Here is a 19,340-nt window from a genome sequence, read left to right as displayed (position 1 = left end):
AACTGTAGCATATCTGCCACTTACATTTTTCCTTAGTGACACTGGAAATCTTTGTCAATTCCAGTTTCAGCTAATCCACGTGACTACTGCTAGCCTGTGTGACTCGATTTTATACCCCTTTTGCTTGGTTACACTGCCACACAGCATTCAGCATTGCAAATGCACAACTACCACTCCTCAGACAACTCTTAACCCTTCAGTAAATGACAACTACCTCTCCTAACGAATTTATTTAGCAGTTATAGCACTATATCTCGTTCAGACACAAAAACCATTTATTTGGAAATTAACTGATCTGAAGTCCAGCGTTGTAGAGGTTGTGGTTTTCCTGCCTCCAGTTCTTCTTTTATCCACACTTACTATCACTTACCATTAATAATAACACAAGCATTCACTACTACAAATCCAGTGCCTTTAGTTTTCAGAAGTTTCAAAACTCACCTTTATTCCCTCCTTATTAACTTTATTTTCACAGTTGCTTATGACCATGCAAATGGAGCAAACCTCAGAGCCAAACCAGAGTGGTGGCATCATCAGTACTCCCCTTCCTACCAAGGGTTTGCCACATGTTCATACTTAAATCATCAGGCTATTCCACCAGAGACCCCTTTCTCTTAATCCATTACAAAGTGGCACTTTAAAAAGCTTTTGTGAGGGACTGTCAAAACCATTTTGGAAATACAAGTACATATAATGGGATATTTTTCAAAGGCTTTTACAACATAGTTAACATGTCAAAGTAGGAGCAATCTAATGCTGGGAAAAAAACCTATCATCACTCCCTCACATAATCCCAAGAAAAATAGTGAAGACTGCTTCAAAATACAGAGACCCAAAATATCAAAAAGGGAGCTAGGGATTGCCTTACCTGAAAGAAATTCTGAGGAAAACAGTGATAGTTCCCTCCTCATTAGGTTATTGAGAAGAGTTGGAAATTAAATAATGGAATTTCATATAGCGTTTCCTCCTTATGACAGTGAGAACCCAAACTCTGGAAACTGTGGATCAAAAGGATGAGTATTTTCCAAAAACAGGGGCATAAAGAAAAGATTGCCAATATCTTTTCCATTAAAGTTTACATGGTTTGATGTTGGATTTGCAAAAGGAAGTGCTGTTGTTTGGACTGGTGTATGTTAAGCTGACTAGAAAGCTAAGGACAGAGGTAAATCTGTTTTCTTACGTAAGAATGGCCAAGTATAAAGACATTAAAGACAGAACAATAAAGAAAGTTCTTCTGGGGCAGACCTTGCTCCTGTTCTACCCTACAAAGCTGAGTATCTCAGCATAACTGGGCCCAAGATTACTAGGAAAACATTACTGGGACTGTTTTTTGCCAACTGACATCTGCATAGGCCTGTAAAATACTTTCAGAAGTTCAATTTACTTGCTCAAATAAAAATGTAAAGTCTTGTAACCAATCCAGAAGAAACAAATAGAGTGAAATAGCATAGTTAAAGATCAAAAAAGATCTTTACACACAAGAATTCCAAGTGAGACACTGGCATCCCTCAAAACAAAGAAACAGTGGTATGTACCTAATGCCAAATAATATAAGAACCTAGAAACTGACTTTCCTAGTTAAAGTGATGTCTTCGCTAAGTTTACGAAAACAACAGTTTTGTTACAACAACTGTTTCACTACACATGTGTAAATATTGAACTGCAGGGTCATTTTTTTAGACTTTTTTTTCTACAGGTAGACCTCTTCCTGCTGACATTTTTCCAATGAATTTCAATTTGCAGCTAATGTCACTCCCTGAGGATAAGTTCCAGAAATCATACACAGTGCAGTCTGCAGAACAGCAAGGATCTATTTAAAATTGGTCAAAGCTAGTTAAGCTACTATAAAGAACCTAGACACAGTAGTAGAATTAGTTGTGGCAAGACTAATTTTCCCAGCTTCTAAGAAGTAACACTGTGAAAGACTGGAAAACACTCCTGAACCTCAGTGCTGTGTATGTTTTTCTTCAGTAGGAAAACACTGACACATTTCTGTGAAGTACTGTAAGTAGAAGCTGAAAAACCTAAACATGAAAGTGACAATTTAGAAAAAAACACTGCACACCTGCAAGAAGTACATGAAACAGTTTCTCCTACATGAGACTGTCAACAGAAAACACGGTATCCCAGCTGATTTATCCATCAGGGTACAAAAGAATGAGTTTTATACTTAAATGTAGATCATGTGTGCTTGTATTTTAAAAAAAAATTCTACTTGCCTTTCTACCTGAAGAAATACTGATCAATTATAAATAACTTTACTTAGTTTCCTGAAGAAAGGGACAATTGTAAACAAACTGGTTGCCAAACCTGGCTACACAACTAGGAGATTTGCAAAAAGTATTAACAGATGACAAAAGTAGCTTTAATTCAAGTACTCTCATTAGTGGTGTCTTACTCCCTCCATGTCCTGCATCTTTGAAAGAACAGTTACTAAGGGCTGACTCTGATTTTCTTAGAAAGCTCAAGGAGTTCTGTTTTTTCTTTTCACATACCAGTAGACCCTTGCAGTATGAACAGGTCACAAAGAAATAGGTATTGTCTGTACAGACAAGAGCACTAAATGACCTCTCGCAAAAAACTGTACCAAAAACATCACTGGCAATTTCAACAGTCTGGTTTCATAACTCCATTCCACCCATATTTATCTCTCAGTTCTAGTTCACAAAACATCTGTCTATCCTGTGACAGTCTACTTGCATTAGACTACATTTACAGAAAATGGCATTCAAAACCATAAGGAATGTATCCAGTGGCAGGGGGTGCACCTATGTATTTGTGTTTAGTTACTATCAGTGGTCTTTTCTTTAAGTAGACTGATTTAAAAAAAAAACCAAAACATTTATACTTCTGGCTTCCACAATATCTCCTAGCAGTTCCACAATTGATCCATATGCTACATGGAAAAGTACTTCCTTTCCATTCCACCCGACCCATCTTCACCTAAAAAACCACAAAGATGATGACTGTCACACAAGGACAGACACTGCCTCTCCTCCCATACATCAGGTCATGTATGGGTGGAGAGGCAGGCACCAGCAGACAATGGCTTCAGCAGAACTTCAGCATTTGCCCTGGCACACACAATTTCCTCTCCTCCAACACTGCTGCCATCTTATCTACTGCCCAAAATCTGGAGAGGTGATTACCACACAGAACTGAATAGTGTTAAACAAGCCGCAGAGTAAGGTGAGATGATTTTAACAGGAAGGGGTAGAATTTCCCTCCTTCCTGTAAAGCCACACCTGGATAACAAAAGCAACTTTCCAGGCTACAGCCTCTCATGATTCTCAGACCCCTGTATGCTGTTCAGCCTCATCCTTCTGCAACTATTTAATGCAACTGTTTTTCAACTTTACAAGATACAATGCATGTAATTTTATTGCATACCAGAAGTACAAATTAACAAACTGTTTCTTCAGTGCAAAAACTAACTGTGTTTATGATTTGGTCTGCGTATATAATACAGGAGGACAATTACAATCATCTATCAACTTGAAAACTTCTGCTGAACAGAAATAAGCCTTTTCCATGTTTTTAACTTCAAACAAAGAAACCTGATAGGGGGAATCTGACTTTTAAAAAGAAGTTGAAAAACACATTTTACAGATGTTTGAGATATCTGTTGTTGACTGCATGCATTGGTAGAAGAAAGGAGACAGCCACAACAACAAAAGTTAAACTCCATAAAATCTAACACTCTTTGATTAAGCCAAATAAAAATTACAACTCTTTGAAGAATAGCTACACAGAAATGAAAAGAATACTCCAGTCAAAATCCAACATCTAAACTATTCAGCTGTAAGGAACTGTAACACATGAAAACCTCTTCAATATTTTGACATACTTTGATATCTTTCAGTTATGTTTTGACTTAAGGATTCAGAGGGGTTTTATTTAAATAAACTTTCAGATTACATCAAAATAGGAAGAGAGATTATGCAGGTGCTAACTCCACAGTATTATATTACTAAATTACATCAACTTTTAAAATAATACTACCTTAGCAGTTAATTATTTCTGCTGATCTTTAATGTATACCTTTCAGAAAAACTAAAAGTAGCTGATCTTTTGGCAAGCAGAAACATGGACATTAAAGCCAAATTTATGCTGCTGATTAAAAAGTGCTGTGGTGCTGCAACTTCTCAAGATGCCTCTACTTTGTGATGGCAACATCCCCACATTGCCACTGTTAATATCCCAGAGCTCTCAGAACATAACAATTAAACCATGGTTTATGAAACTAGACGCCCTACATTTTCGTCAGGACATTCTGGAAGTTTCCTCATCCCAGGTCTCTGACATTTATCAGACAAGTGTAGCAATTACAGCCGTTTCAAAAACATCCCCAACTTCAGATCTATTAAGTCAATCATTTTAGAAGTTTCAACATGTAGAAATACATATCACAATATGTATGCTTTCAGTGTACACTTCCAAAAATATTCAGATTACTGTTGGAAAAAGCTCTTCTCGCACACCTTTGAGAATTGTTTCAATGAAAACCTTCAAGACAAGTGCTTCCCCAATACATTTTTCATTTCACTCAAATCGCTCATGCACTAAAGTCAAACCCATTAATGTAGTGCTGTCCTTCACATCAGTTTTCTTACTGCACTATTTCTTTTACAATGGAGAAATTAACATTTCAAAGTTAAATATCATGATTTGTAGTTGTGCTTTTGACTTCAAAACATACTTGGAATTATTGTCTCAATGCATTTCAGAGTATGCAAGAATCCTGCACCAAAGCTAACTTTGTTCAAGTTCCATTCTGAGCAAAGATCAGTAGTGCTATTAAGCCATACTTAATGAGTTTACAATGTATAATCAAAACAATGTCTCTCCTGTGACTAAGCTGTCACAAGACCAAACTCATTTCACTCAGGTCTCTAAAAGGGACCAGCCATGCTGAAGTCAGCATTCCCTGACTTCAAAGATTTCTACAGCATCTCATAACCATGCTCACATGTGCCTAGAAGGATGAGCACTTCTCAGTCTTCCCAATCTTCAGTGAACTCAAACCAATTAAATTGAAAACATTGTAAAAAGTTCTTTTATCATAAGCCTCATGACATGAAAAACAATTTTGGATTTTGAGATTATTGAGAATAATTTTCTACAGAAAGTCCAGTAAAAGCACACAAAGTCTCAAGGAAAATAGCTGCAGATTTACAGAAACCTTTAAATGCTTCCTGAACAATGGATATTCTCCCTTTCAAATCACACCATTCACATATTTTATAAAATAGTTATGAAACCTTTTTCCAGCTTCCAAATTTCATGCAATCTCATGCTCACTCATTCTTAAGACAAGGGTCTATATCAATTTACCTTGAAGTGCACTGTGATGCTCCAAGGAAGGGCTGTATTTGATGCATGGAGATCAAAGAGCAAACCAATTGGGTAATGCCTAAAAATCACAAGATATTCATTTAATATAGAAGCCATGCATTTAATTCTATGTATCACAGTTAACATACCTGCATTTACACACACATACACACAAAATAGCTGTTTAACTCCCACAGTTAGCACTATTTATTGTTTACATAGAAAAGTTATACAGGCAAGTTCAGATGACTGACAGGCAGAATTAAGTCTGGAATGTACAAGTTCAATATCTAAACCAGTGGTTTCCAAGCTGTGCCCACAAAACACTGCTACTTTTGCAACAGCCTTAAGTGGCCTACAGCTGCTTTGTGGAACCTTCCAAAATAGCACTTTTAGTTCAAAAGCATCAGACCAGGAAAAGCACACATGCTTTCAGATGCTGGAGTGTCCTGGGTTTATACCATGCTGACCCTTAATATCCTCTCCTTTTTCCACATATCTGATATAGCAATGCAGAGAATAAGTAGAGGAATAAAAAAATTACATATCTGTAAAAGGGCTGAAAGATGATAGATCAAGATCAACTCTGTATCTTTACTATCAAATTAAGAAGAATGAAAGGGGAGGAAAAAATTAATTGGAGTTTTGTATTTCAATGGCATTCTAGATTAAAGGAGTTACCCAAAAAAGCTTGCTTCTGACAAATACTCACTTCTGTCTCATAGCTTTCTCTCCTTTAAATTCATTAGAATATACAGCCCCCAGCAGTATATGAAACATATATCACACACAAAACCCCCACAGGCACTGTAAAAAAAGCTTTTTTCAGTTTTCTTACACACAGATATTGGCAAGATTTTTGTATTTTTTTTTTACATTCACCATACCGAGACCCATTCTCTTATCAAAAAGCTTTTTTCAGTTTTCTTACACACAGATATTGGCAAGATTTTTTTTTTTTTTACATTCAGCATACCAAGACCCATTCTCTTATTTTTCAAAAATCATAACCCAAAGAGCCTAACTAGGTTTTCATCCTACAAAGAGAGAAACACATGCTGAACTGTAAAGTCAGTAGTTTCACTGAACTAAATGGGACTGATCACAGGTCACAGACCCAAGCACGTACATAAGTTTTGAAAGTCCCAAGAGCACTAACTGAGAGTGTTGCTTTAACAGCACCTGTGCCAAGCCACTTTCCAGATCGGTGAAACTCTCACACAACAGTGCTTTAGCACCCTCTACGGGTGAGCCACCCCAAAGCCAAGACAAATTCACCACGACAGCAAAATAAAACACAAAATACTACTACAATTCCTGAGCTTACCTGAGAATAAAGAGGATGCATATCCAGATTTATTCTGATTCAATGCTAATGCTCAAATTTTTACCATGAAGATTTTTATCTACTAACTGCCAATCATGTCCTAAACACTTAACAAGGTTTCAGCAAGAGTTCCATGTAATAGTGGTTTCCCAGGTGAGTTAAGTAACAAAGATCAGATTTGATAATTAGATGAACATAAATTTTCAATATGAACAATGACTTCCAGTTACTTTCAATTTATACAAGAAAACAGATAACTAAGAAAAAGAAAACTACAACAAAAAACCCATACGAAAACTCCTGCATCAGGTCTTGGCCTACATCTGTATTTTCTAATGAGTTAAGATAACATAGTGAAGTTCACGTAACCAAATTTTTTCAGTAAAATCTCTGTGCTTTGCAGAGTTAATGATGCCTAATTCAATGATGCTTTGACCTTTTGTCTTCTGCTAATTTATGAACAGGAATGGTCAAGCACCCATCCAGCTGGTACTAGAGAGCCACCTTTACAATTAGCAGGGCTAGAATGCCAACCCACACAAAAAGGACATAAATTCCACTGAAAGCCATGTGCAAATGCTCAGACAGGATGGAAACAAGCTGCAGGTGTCATCCCCTAGCATCTACTGAAGAAACTACTCAGCACAGAGTGGCATCACTCAGAGAGGGCTCCTGAGAAAGGCTGCAGCTCTCCAGGTTTCAAGCTGCCAGGAGAGCTTAGGACCTCTCCTGAGGGTTAGAGCAAGCAGAGGAAATGTCCTTGCCTAGAGGAGGTGCACACCAGTGAGGATCTATGTCACCAAGCTAAGAAGCTGCAGGGAGCCAGGGGTTGCTCAGCATCAGAAAGACATAGAGATTAATGGCATCTTCACCTAGATCTCACAGAGATGAGAATCTAGAGTATCAGCAGTCATTGAAGTGGTCAGTGGGGACTCAGAGGATGGGGAGAACCAGACTTGTGTGAACTCTGGTGCTGAGGAATCCATCCAGTGCCAGTAGCTCAGAGTGCTGCAGAGGGAGCTGCAGGTTGAGCTCTGAGTGATGGGAGCCGCAAACAAGAGGCCAAAGCTGGTGCTGACCCTTTGCACAGGAAAGGGCATGGGGCTCTGTGGCCCTGCCAGGTGACTGGACACTCAAGAGACACGGCAGGAGCCACTGACACAGAGGAAAAACCCCACACTGTCACACACAGACTGAGAGGGTGTAAAAGCCCAGGAGTTCCTTGGTTTGGGGTCCCTGCTCAGGGGCACCAGCTCAAGCTGTCATTCTGTTTTTACACCATGACCAAGCTCTTTTAAGGATCCAGATGCCTGAGGCTCTGCTATGGGAAACCGAGGTCGAGCAGGTAAGGAAACCTTGTCTGGCTGTGTGGGTGTGCAGGGAGTCAAGCGAGGCACCCATCGCTCCCAGAGCCGCCTGCTGCAAAGGGGCCTCGACCCAGCTCAGGTGCTCCAAGGGTGTGACTGCCAGAGCAGCTCCCAATGGACACACAGAAAACCTTCCTTAAACTCTGGCCAAGAGAGGGCAGGCCTTCTCCAGCCACTGGCAGTGCTTCAGTGTCAGACCAGAGGCTGGAAATTCTGAGGAAGCATGAGAGCTGTCTGAACAGCACATCCATCCACAGCCAGAGGAAGCAGCCACAGCCAGACTCCATCCTGCAGGGGAGAGAGCCCCATCTGCCAACTTCACTTGTTAACCTGCAGAGAGGGTTGCTGCTTGGTAAAAAGTTGCAGATTGGCAAAGTTGTCCTCTGCTTGGATTATTAGTCCTTGCTGTTTACCCACATGGGCACATACGATAAGTGCTGCAACAGAACCCCTGAGAGTATCAAAAGTGACTCTACAAGTTCTAGGGGCAAGGAGGCATCTCCACAACTTCGCCATTAAAGGAGAGAGGTTCAGAGAGGTGTCTGCAGGTCAGGAGCTGGTTATGCAACTGGTGCAACAACAAGGACTTACTCGGCTTTTACAGACATAGGATACTGTTTGGGGATAATGGACTGCTAGGGAAAGATGGAATCCACCTAAGTCAGACAAAAGTATCTTTGCCTTAAGGTTGCCCAGCCTGGTGAGAGCTTTAGACCATAAACAACAGAAGCGTAAATAACAACCCACAGGTAAACAGAAATTAATAGACATGGGTGGATAGCAATTGGTGAAAGATGATAGCTGCAAGGAAGATGTCAAAGTGATAAAAGAAGGGAGGAGAGAGCCTACCACAAATATCTACAGAAGTGCACATAGCTTGGGAAACAAGCAGGAAAAGTAGAGTTGCACATGCTGTGACATTACTGGGAGAATGTTGGGCTACCTGAGGCATAGTTAGACAGCCTACACAACTGGAATACTGCTGTGGAAGGACAGACATAAGCTGCTTAGTAAAGGCAGGCAGGGCAGAAGAGGACAGAGGGTTGTCTTTCATGTCAGGGAGCAGCTTAGATGTATGAAACTTAATAGGACAGACAACAGGTTGGTTGAGTTCTTGTGGTTCAGGAACAGAGGAGGGACTAGTAAGGGCAACAGATCATGCAATCCAGGTGAGAAAATTGATAAAGTCTTCTTTAAACAACTTAATAAGTGTCTACATCACAGATCCTGGTTCCTGTTAACCTCTCACATCTTCTGTCACAATGGGACACAAGTACACAAGCAGTCAAGATTTCTTGATGCAGACACTGGATGAACCAGAGATAACCTAAAGCTGAATGTGTTACTTATCTGTTAAGACAGAAGAGTTGTGATAACCAGTGGCAGCTTCAGCTGCAGTGACCATGAAATGGCAGAGTTAAAAGTCCTGGAGAAAGGACAGTAAGCCAAATACAGACTTATGACTTAATTTTTCATTTCCTCCTGGTGTCCCTACACAGTTCAGGTTCAGCCATATCAAATGCATTACTGAACAACACCTTCAGTCCTTTACCTGCAGCCAGAGCACTGAACCTGTGCTGTACTTAGAGAAATGCAGGTGTAGAAGGAACATTCCTCCTGTTGCAAGAAGTCATAAACTTCCAGCTCTTCCAAATCCTAGAAGATTGTTTTCTAATCCAGTAATCACAGTCTTTGACTGCATCTCCTTCATTGTGGTTGTAGGTTTAATCTCCTGTAGCTGCAGGAGAGTCTAAGGTTTCATCCATTTCCTTCTGTAGTCTCTAATGCTGCAGTCTCATAATCTCTTCCTGAAACTCCTCACCTTGGTGACACAGACCCTCCCCCAGAGCACACCTCCTGCAGGCAAAGAATCCATCTTCCCCAGTCCCAACTCTCAGCAGGACCAAGAACCAGGCCCATGTAACTTCAGGCCTGGAGGGTTTGTTTTCTCTAAGAACTTGACCCAAGCACTGCAGAGCCTGAAGTAGAAACTATGTTTCAGACTTCCTCCAAAATCTCACTGGAAAATGGAAGAGCTGCATCTGAACAGATACAGACTTCACCCCAACTAGATATGAAACTGCATAGACTGTAAACAATAACACCTCATAGTAAAAAAAGTAAAAGTATTTACCTCAAAGAAAATAATTAGAATAAACAATATTATTAACAAGTTCTATTTGATTCTGAATGCACAAGTCATAGCTTAAAAGACTAAACATTAATGCTTGCTATTCTTTCTCTACTGACTACTAACTCAATCTAATTCTCAGTTCTGGTGGTTGAGTCTTCTCCAGAAGAAGCTTTGGCTCTCTATGGGATTACCATTCTCCTAAAATACTGGTTTACAAATAGCACTTTCCTTAGAAAAGCAGTTCCACTGAAATCAGTGGAGCTGGTTCTGGCAGAATAGGCTTAGTTTTTCTGAAAGATGAGAGCCTTAATTAGCAGATCATCATTAGACTAACTATTTTCATTTCTATGTTCAATGAATTTAATAACTCTTTACTTAATTTTAGAATTAACAGCTACATTTTTAGTCTATACCTATATTGTACAGGGTTTTTTTTTATATTGTACAGTTTTTTTAAATTCTAGTTTAAACATCATGGTATTTGAAAACTTAGAGAAAATATGGGTCTATTTGTGGTTGAAGTACAAAGCCTCTCTCTCCTTTCTTGTTACAACTTCAGTGAAAACTAGTTTTCTTCCAATATTTACCTGGGATTATAAACAATATTTACCTGGGGTAAATGTGGTACCTTTACTGTTTATTTAGGTAGTATCCATGACTCAACATTACCGTGGCACATAAGACACCATTTCTTGTTAAATTCCACATAATTTATTTATACGTCTAAAGATGGTTTTGCCAGTCAGTTATAATAAAAGCTTAAAGAGATCGTTTTTATGGGTTTCTCTTTACATATTTTCAAGGTTTACACTAGGTTGGTCTCAAAGAAACAAAAGACTATGAGATCTACTGCATTCCATGACGTGATGTTTGCTAATCACAAGACAATCCAGGTTCAGTAAGATGAAAAAAAATCAACTCATTTTCTTTCCTATGATGATACAAGAAATAAAAAAAGATAAAAATCTCTTCATCATTCAAAATACTATATACCTTCTGGATGGCTGATACTATCTATACAGAACTAGGAAACACTGCAGCTCTCAATATTTCCTTTAAAACTTTTAACAGCAAAAGAAGTAGAAAACCCGATGGAAAGTATTTATGAAAATTAATTAAATGAAACAATATCAGTCCAAGTCCCAAACCTCTCACAAAAAAACCCCCAACAAACTAAAAACCAAAAGAAGATTATTTTAATAGACTACAGGAGAAAATAAAACCAGAATAAACAGCAATTAGTTCAGTAAACTTGAACTAATTGAATTCAACAAACACTTGCAGATTAATATTAAGATTTTTTTACAGTGCAAGCACGTATCACACCAGTGAACAGTGAAGGCTACTCATGTTTTATTACCGTGATGCATATAAGCTATTTGCATTCAGACTTCAGAATTATTGCTTCCTATTTGTGTTACTAGATACCTTTAGGAAGGTAGAATATGTTAAAGGAAGATTTATTTGGCAATTCTACTGCGAGCAACGGTGAAGCCAAAACCACAAGCATTCTGAATTATGGTAACAACAAGAATAAAACCAGTAAGTGCAGCACAACACCTCTGTCTTACACATACAATAAAAATTCAAGCAGAATAATAAAAAATATGTTCATCATTAAACCTTTTGTTTTTCCCCAAAAACATGCATTTTGCTATCTTTGAAGCCCAAGGGAGTGATTACTTTAGGAAAACTGACACTGTGCTGAACCTGAGAACTCTCTATGTGATAAACTGCATAAAGTACAAAGTTCAATAAACTCACCATTTCAGTGGTGTACCTTCGTATTCAAACCATATTTCACTAACTTCCTCCTGTCTCATAACTTTCTGAAAGTGCTTCTTCACTTTGTCTGTTACCAGTGTCAAGTAGCTTATTCTTGGCAAAAGCAACTGAAAAAAAAATTACAGAAGCTTTAAGTGTAAATAAAATACACTAAACTAGTAAAAATCTGTAACAAGTATGCATTTTCATAACAAAAAATTCAGTTAACATTCTTTTCTTCCTCTTTTTAAGGTGTGACAGTTTACTTTTTAATGGTCAGTGGAAGGCCATAAAATTATGTACTCAGAAAATACAGAATAGTAGTATCCAATATATTAACACCAAAAAAAGTAAAAAATTAAGTTCTTGATTCTTTCAGTGGGGTGAGGGGAGAACAGTGGACCTCAATTTCTGCTTTTCTGTACTTAAATAATGAAGCTTTAAACCTTTTTTATATGAACACATAAGAAGAGATTGTAACTTCTTATTGAAAAGCATGAGCAACTGTTTATCAGCTATTATTTCAAAATGGAAATCCCTACACAAGGAAAAAACCAAAAAACAATGAAAACTAGATGCTTAAGGGTTTGATTTCCAAGTGTTTTATACTTCCAATAGCTGTCAATTTTCATTTTCTTTGCACTGGGTTTGCTATTTCAACCTATTAGTCAAGACTACTATTCTTCCACTATTTAACCTTCACCCGGGAACTGAAATCAGAAAGAAAACTGTAAGTATTTTATTAGCTGAAACAAGACACATTCTTACAGCTCTGTTACATACTATCTTCTTTTCTTGAGTGTATACTATCCAAATCAGAATGTTGTGCTATTTTTATTTGCAACATTCTCTTTTTTTAAAGAGTTATGCCCAGGAGTGGTTATGCACTCTGTATCAATCAGTGAATTGAGTGATAACTGTGTGCACATTCACTAGAGGTAAATCAATCCATAAGCATTAACAAACAATGCTTTTCAGCATTTCATCTCAATGAGTAAAGATTAACCTCCCTGTAAAATATCAATTCGCTTTAGAGCAGACATTTTAAATGAATAGTATCCATCCTGTAAAGTTCTACTTCATAATTATTAATAAAATAGATGGGCCTAAGGTATATATAGGTTATATTTTGCATGTTTAGAGAAACGTTTCTTTTCCAGTGTTCCTCATAATCAGTGCTGTTTCTTAAAGTATTTTCTTTATAGTATATGAATAATGCCAGGCCTAAGTGAATGCCTGTGGTAAAGGCATCCTAAACCATGTAAGGATATATTTTGCCTGACAGAAAATTTGATGTCTGCTGCAACATTCTTCCATAATTTCTCCAATAACTAGACCACACTTTGATATATAAATCAGATAATATTTTGGCCATGATAATACAATTTGTAAATACTCAATTAATAAAGAAGTATGGAGAGTACATCAAGTTCCTGGAAGAACAGATTCATCTTTTTGATAATGCTGCATTACGTTACATCTGTGACACAGGTAAATGTTACAATTTTATAAAATTACATAAGGCCAAGTATCACCCCTGTCACAGTCATCATCATGTCAGTTAACACTCCATTTTTCATGTACCATATGGTTTTCTTTTTCCAACTGCTGTTTTCATTACCATCACCACATTGCTCCTATGAAACACAGTAGAAACAATGTAATCAAAACACAGCCTTCATTTTTAAAAGGCAAACTCAATAAATTCAATGAAGTTATGTACACATTCAAGCAAGAATTGTTTGGTACTTTAATGACTTGAATGACAATATAAGCTTATCCTTTATTTACCTAATTCCACATATCTTCACTAATTGTCCTTGAGACAATACAGTGCAGGCTATACCAATCAAACCCACATATTTTTGGCAATAATTTCATGTTGTTTCTGCATGATATGTACAGTTAAATTAATGCTGGTGTGCTCTGATGAGACTTACTAGAACTCTTATAAAAGCCAATTTTCAGCATGTTGCATGTAGCACAGCCATGCTGAAATTGATAAATACATCGAAGTATTATTTATTGCAACAGTGTTTGACACAACCCTTCAAACTGCGTAACTTCCTTCGTAAAATACTCTACTTCAGTTTATATTGTGAAAGAACAACCCAGTTTTTACTTCAACATAATTAGAGAACACAGACAATAACCAACTGAATTTAACAGAACATGGCCAGCACTCCCAAAATGCTTCAACAAAAACTGTACAACTGTACAAAACCCAACAGTTAATCACATTAACAGATTTCAGAGATGCTGAGCATTTGTAGAACTCTACTGAACTCTTTGTTTGGTCCCCCCAGTTCTTTTACCTTGATATAGTTATCCCCTTCCATAGGAGAAACCAAAGGATCCAATTCTACCACTTTTCTAGCTTTAATTTATCTAGCTTTTACTAATCTTAGAGATTTATAAGTATACTAAATCTGTTAAGTGAGATCTTTAAGAGCAGTTTAAACACATTTTTACCTTGTTACCCTTTTTAATATCACTTCCCCACCCACTGAAAGATAACAAGATCATGAGTTCTCTTCATTAAATTTTTTTACTTAAGAAAAGTAAATCTCCAAATACATCACTAAGTAGATTAAATCCTCACAGTCATCCCTAAATGCTATCCCCAAAAACTACACAAATCGCAACACCTTCCTTTTGAATATTAGGTATTGCTACAGTTTTTAATCACAATAACCAGGAATGTTTTCTTATTAACCAGGAGGTTAAATGAATAACAAAGAATTCCTAATGCCTACATAAATGCTTGTGATACAACTTCATGGAAAGAGTGCCACTCCAGGTATATCCAAAGGTTTTGTTGCACAGCATGCAGTATTTTTACATGAGAAACAATAAACAGAAAAGTTACAGACTTAACTAGAACTGGACTGGTCTGATCACTGAAGTGTCAAGGGAGATGAAATAAAATATCCTGTCGTGGAATGGCTTCACGTTGCTCTGTCCTACAGATATCTGAACAAAATAATACTTTTGACACCAAGCAAGCTAAAGAGTCATCCTGTTAAAGACCAGTCCCTTGGGCAGACCATCATTCTAAGACTGTATCTTACTGTAATTTTGTTCTTTATACATCTGACAAGTCTCAGCCAATGTGTCTCTGCTTCCTGTATACTTATTTCATCTTTTTCTTTCTACTTGTTGCTTGCAGCAAGAGTCAAACAGCATATCATTTTAAAATAAGATGCATAACAATTTTAGGATGAGAGAAAAATCAGACAAATCAGCAACAAAAGTAGTTCAAGCAAGCTGTTCCTAAATGTGCTGTCACTCAAAACATAACCATCTGCATGAAACACTCCAAAGAAAATTGATGTATCCATTTCTAGCATAACTGCAGAAACCTACCCTACATGACTCTATTAAGACACAGGACAGTGTTTTACTGGAGCTGCCCAGTCTTTATGTCACCACTCTTTCCAAAAGGCAGACAAGTTAATTTTATATTACTTGTCCTACCCCTGTGCAGTGCCAGAAGGTGATAAACACATGCTTCAACACTCCTGTGCTGCACTAACACATCTGACAGACAGGGCTCTCCTGTCACACCACTCACAAAAACCAAAATCCATCCCACAGACTCGGAGCTGTTTTTCTAACCCCTCACCCCCCAAGTCTACGTCATTCTTCATCTTCATCAAGCTAGTTCCTCAGAGCAGAATCCTTTATCCTCTCTCAACTTAATGATGCCAGCATTTCCTTCCCATGCAGTCTTTCCATTTATGAAAGGCAGTCTGGAATAGAGAGGTTATACTTACAAATAAGAGGGGCCATGTACAGCTGAAGAGCTGATGTCAAGGACTGGAAATGTTAACTACGTGTACTTTTCTACTTTACCCATAATTTTACTTTGATTTAGCTCAAGATTGCTCCCATACACCAACTGAAGCCCATCTGCTCCTTCAGCTTCACATGAAAATGATTCGACCCATGGGCTGAGTGCTCTGTGATACCAGCCTGGGCACAGGAAGGGGAAAGGATGAAGACTTATTTCAAACGCACTCCAGATCTGAACAGAAACATTAATGCAAACACACTCTGAAACTATCAGAACTACACCGTGACTTAAAAGCTTGATCGCTATTCTGCCTTATACTATTAGAAATCCTTGGTCCCTCCAAAGACACAAAACTGTATTACCAGCTCCAACATGAACTGAAAAATTAAGAAGCTAAAATTTTACAACTGTCATCCATGAATAACCACATTTTGCAGAAAGAAAAAATTAAGCATTGAGAATTTTTGTGCACACTTTACATGGAGTAAATAAAAGAAATCCTATGACCTGAAAACCATTTCCTTGACTTAGAAAGCTGGCCACACCACGAGGATAACATGGTTTCATGCTTTCCCAGCCAATGTTAAACAGATCAAGGCTGTAAGCCTCTAAATTTAAATCCATAACTTTCAAGTAGCTCTTACACAAAGTGTGCAAACGTATTTTAACTCAGATGTATAATTTAAAGTCTCAGACTTTTAGGTTAGATGTATTTGGCAATAGGTCAATAAATATGAAGCACAGTGCTTATCTTTTAGCAGTGATGAAACTAAAATATTCAAAGGTGAGCGCTATTATTGCTGAACATAAAGCACCAACAGTTTCTTAGGTTTCAAAACAACACATTCAGATGAGAAACTGATGACTCCAAGATGCTACTGAACACAGAAAAAAGAAAGTTCTATCCAGTGTGGAATGGGATACGATAAGGCTTGAGAATTTCAGAATCCCATAAAAATTAAAAGTTCAAGATTTCCCTCACATATACTCATTATATTTCAGATTTGCATTTCACTGAATCAGCTAACGTTCTTTCTCACTTACATGCCTATTAGGTGCTGAAAGAATGAAAACTGATGGGAACACTATAAATAAATAAATACATCATTATAGAAGGCACTTCCATGTTATAACTCATATACATCCATCATCCCTTTTTTATCATCAGCTAGCAATCCTGTTCAGGCAGTGTTCTCTTCAGCCATTACAGCTGCTTTCCTCATTTCTGAGCTAGATCTCTCATGGCTGGTGGACTTTAAAGAAAAGAAAATGAGCAGAAGTCATCCACAGAGCCAGTGTTCATTAGAAGTTTGTGTTACACAGGTGACCAAGTCTTAAATATTAAGACTTCATAAGTCTGACTAAATTATTTCTGCGTTAATAGAAGTTCTCTCCCTTTGACTGTTCATTATCCAAGAACATACAAACTCACATTCAGCCTCCTCCTTTGCCTAGTCACTCACTAACTTTCTCAGAATTTTTTCAAAGATCTTAAATTATCTGTGATAAGTTTCTCTCAGTAGTGACACAATTTGCTGCGAAGAAAGATGAAGTCACACAGCATGGTTGTATGTTTACTTTCAGAAGCTACCAGGAATAAGAAGAAAATAAGTGGGGTTTTTTCACAATATGCAGTAGTACGTGAAGAGAATGAAGGAAACAAACATAACCATGGCCTTGGACTATTTTTTTGTGACTACCTTTGTCATACTCACATAGTAGGGGTCAGCTTCCCTTTCAGTTATCTCATCCTGATACAGAGTGAAACAGGTCGGTATTCGCCCAAACCACACATCTCGAAGTACATCTTTGTCATCTGTCATTCTTCCAATGGACAGTGAAGCACATGTAGATCAATTTGTTTCTTCAGCTACAAACATAACCCATTCCCCACCCCCAACAGAGAAAACAAGTCAGGACGACTGCAAATAAAATACATCTTGTTAAAGGTTCTCCTGTAACTACGTTCCTGCAGGCTGCCCAAGGCTGTCAGCGGGGCACTAAATGCCTCACTTGCTACAAAGAACGGGATGAATTAAGTTCCCAGCTACAAACACACGGTAAGGGCAAGGAGCTACACACAAGTGAGCATTTCCTAAGGCTGCAGCACGCCCCAGCCGCAGAGCCGAGAGGTGCCCTCCCGCTACCGCCGGCAGCTCCCGGCGCGCCGCGCGGCCCCGAACCGAGCCGGGCACCGGCCCGGGGGCACCGAGGCCGCACGGCGGGCCCCAGCATCGCCAAGCACCGCGCTGACACCCGGCGGCGTCCGGAGCATGGACAGGCCCCGCGGGGTCTGCCTGCCTATCTGTCTGTCTGCCTATCTGTCCGTCCGTCTGCCGACCTCCCTCCCTTCCCTCCCTCCCTGCCGGCAGCCGGCCGAGGTGAATCAGCGGCGCTCCCGCCCCACGGGGCCGGGCCGGGCAGCGCGGCGGCGGCGGCCGCCCGCCGCGGGGCTTCCGCCCGGCCCGCGCGCCCCGCCCCCGCCGGCGCCGGAAGCGGGAAGCGATGGGGGCGGGGCCCGGCGGGAAGGGCGGGAGCCGGGAACCGGGAGCCGGGAACCGGGAGCCGGGAGCCGGGAGACGTGAGACCTGAGCCCTGAGCCCTGTTGGTGCTTGGTGTTGCAGCGCTGGAGGCGGAGAGCCGCAGGGCCGCCGCTGTACTGGACACGGCCATGGGCCCCCTTCTGAGGCATCGGAGCGATGGCCCGAGCACTGGGGGGTTTTGGGCACTGAATCTCTCTGTTTTCTCTCACCCCGTTGTTCTTTTTCTGCTTCCCCGAGGAAGTAGTCACAGCACCAAGGCTCACAGAGTTCAAGGAGCGCTTGGACAATGCTTTCAGGCACATTCCGTGACCTTATGCGGTGTCTGTGCAGGGCCAGGAGTTGGGACTCGATGAGTCCCTTCAAGACCAGAAGGGAAAACCAGTGGAAATTATTGTCTTGCAAACCTGGAATGGCAGGAGGCATGCACAGAACTGACCCCACAATTACAGAGACATCCAAGCGCTGCACATTTACTAAAGGCATCTCTATGTATTTCTGCAAGGAACCTCCTTAATGTTGTTAGAGGTCTCCTGAAACCAGTCTCAGGAGGATGCTCTGAGATGCCAGCACAGCCGGAAAAACAAACAAACAAACAAACAAACAGAAAATCCTGACCAAACAGACAAAAAAACCCCAAGATTTTTACAAAGATTTTTCCTCATTACATTATTTGCAAGCTTTCAGAAAGCTTTGCACATACGTGTATTCCTACAGGAAATCAAGGAGAACCACAGGGTTAGTCTTTGCCCTTTCCTCCTATGAACTCCTCAAAGCTCTCCTGTAGAAAAGGGTGGTTTTGGTAGGATGTATAGGCTGAAGGGTTTGATCATTGTGGTAGATCTTACCCACCGTGAGAGATGGAGCAAGTCCAGAGGAGGCCACAGAGCTGCTAAGAGGACTGGAGCCCCTCCCATGCAAAGACAAGCTGAGAAAGGTGGGGCTGTTCAGCCTGGGGAAGGAGAGAAGGTTGTGTGGAGACCTCATGGCAACCTTGCAGGGTCTGAAGGGGCCTCCTGGGAAGCCAGAGAGGCACTCTGCACCAGGATCTGTGGTGATAGGACAAGGGGGAATGGGT

General features: G+C 39.6%; 1 protein-coding gene across 1 annotated transcript in view; it reads right to left on the bottom strand.

The window, feature by feature from the left end:
• The window catches only part of ATG5 (autophagy related 5), a 73,117-nt gene extending 55,071 nt beyond the window's left edge, over positions 1 to 18,046 (bottom strand). The window contains exons 1-3 of the mRNA XM_039728691.1: positions 17,438 to 18,046; positions 11,927 to 12,054; positions 5,335 to 5,413 (exon numbers count right to left, since the gene is read on the bottom strand). Coding sequence (XP_039584625.1) covers positions 5,335 to 5,413; positions 11,927 to 12,054; positions 17,438 to 17,545 — 315 coding nt within the window. The 5' untranslated portion in view covers positions 17,546 to 18,046. The remainder of the gene's footprint in view (positions 1 to 5,334; positions 5,414 to 11,926; positions 12,055 to 17,437) is intronic.
• Between the last annotated feature and the right edge of the window lie 1,294 nt (positions 18,047 to 19,340).

This window comes from Passer montanus, unplaced genomic scaffold, assembly GCF_014805655.1.
Source record: "Passer montanus isolate IOZ18808 unplaced genomic scaffold, ASM1480565v1 scaffold11, whole genome shotgun sequence".
NCBI lineage: Eukaryota > Metazoa > Chordata > Aves > Passeriformes > Passeridae > Passer > Passer montanus.
Note: the sequence above shows the minus strand (reverse complement) of the source record. Positions and strands in the feature narration are given on the sequence as shown.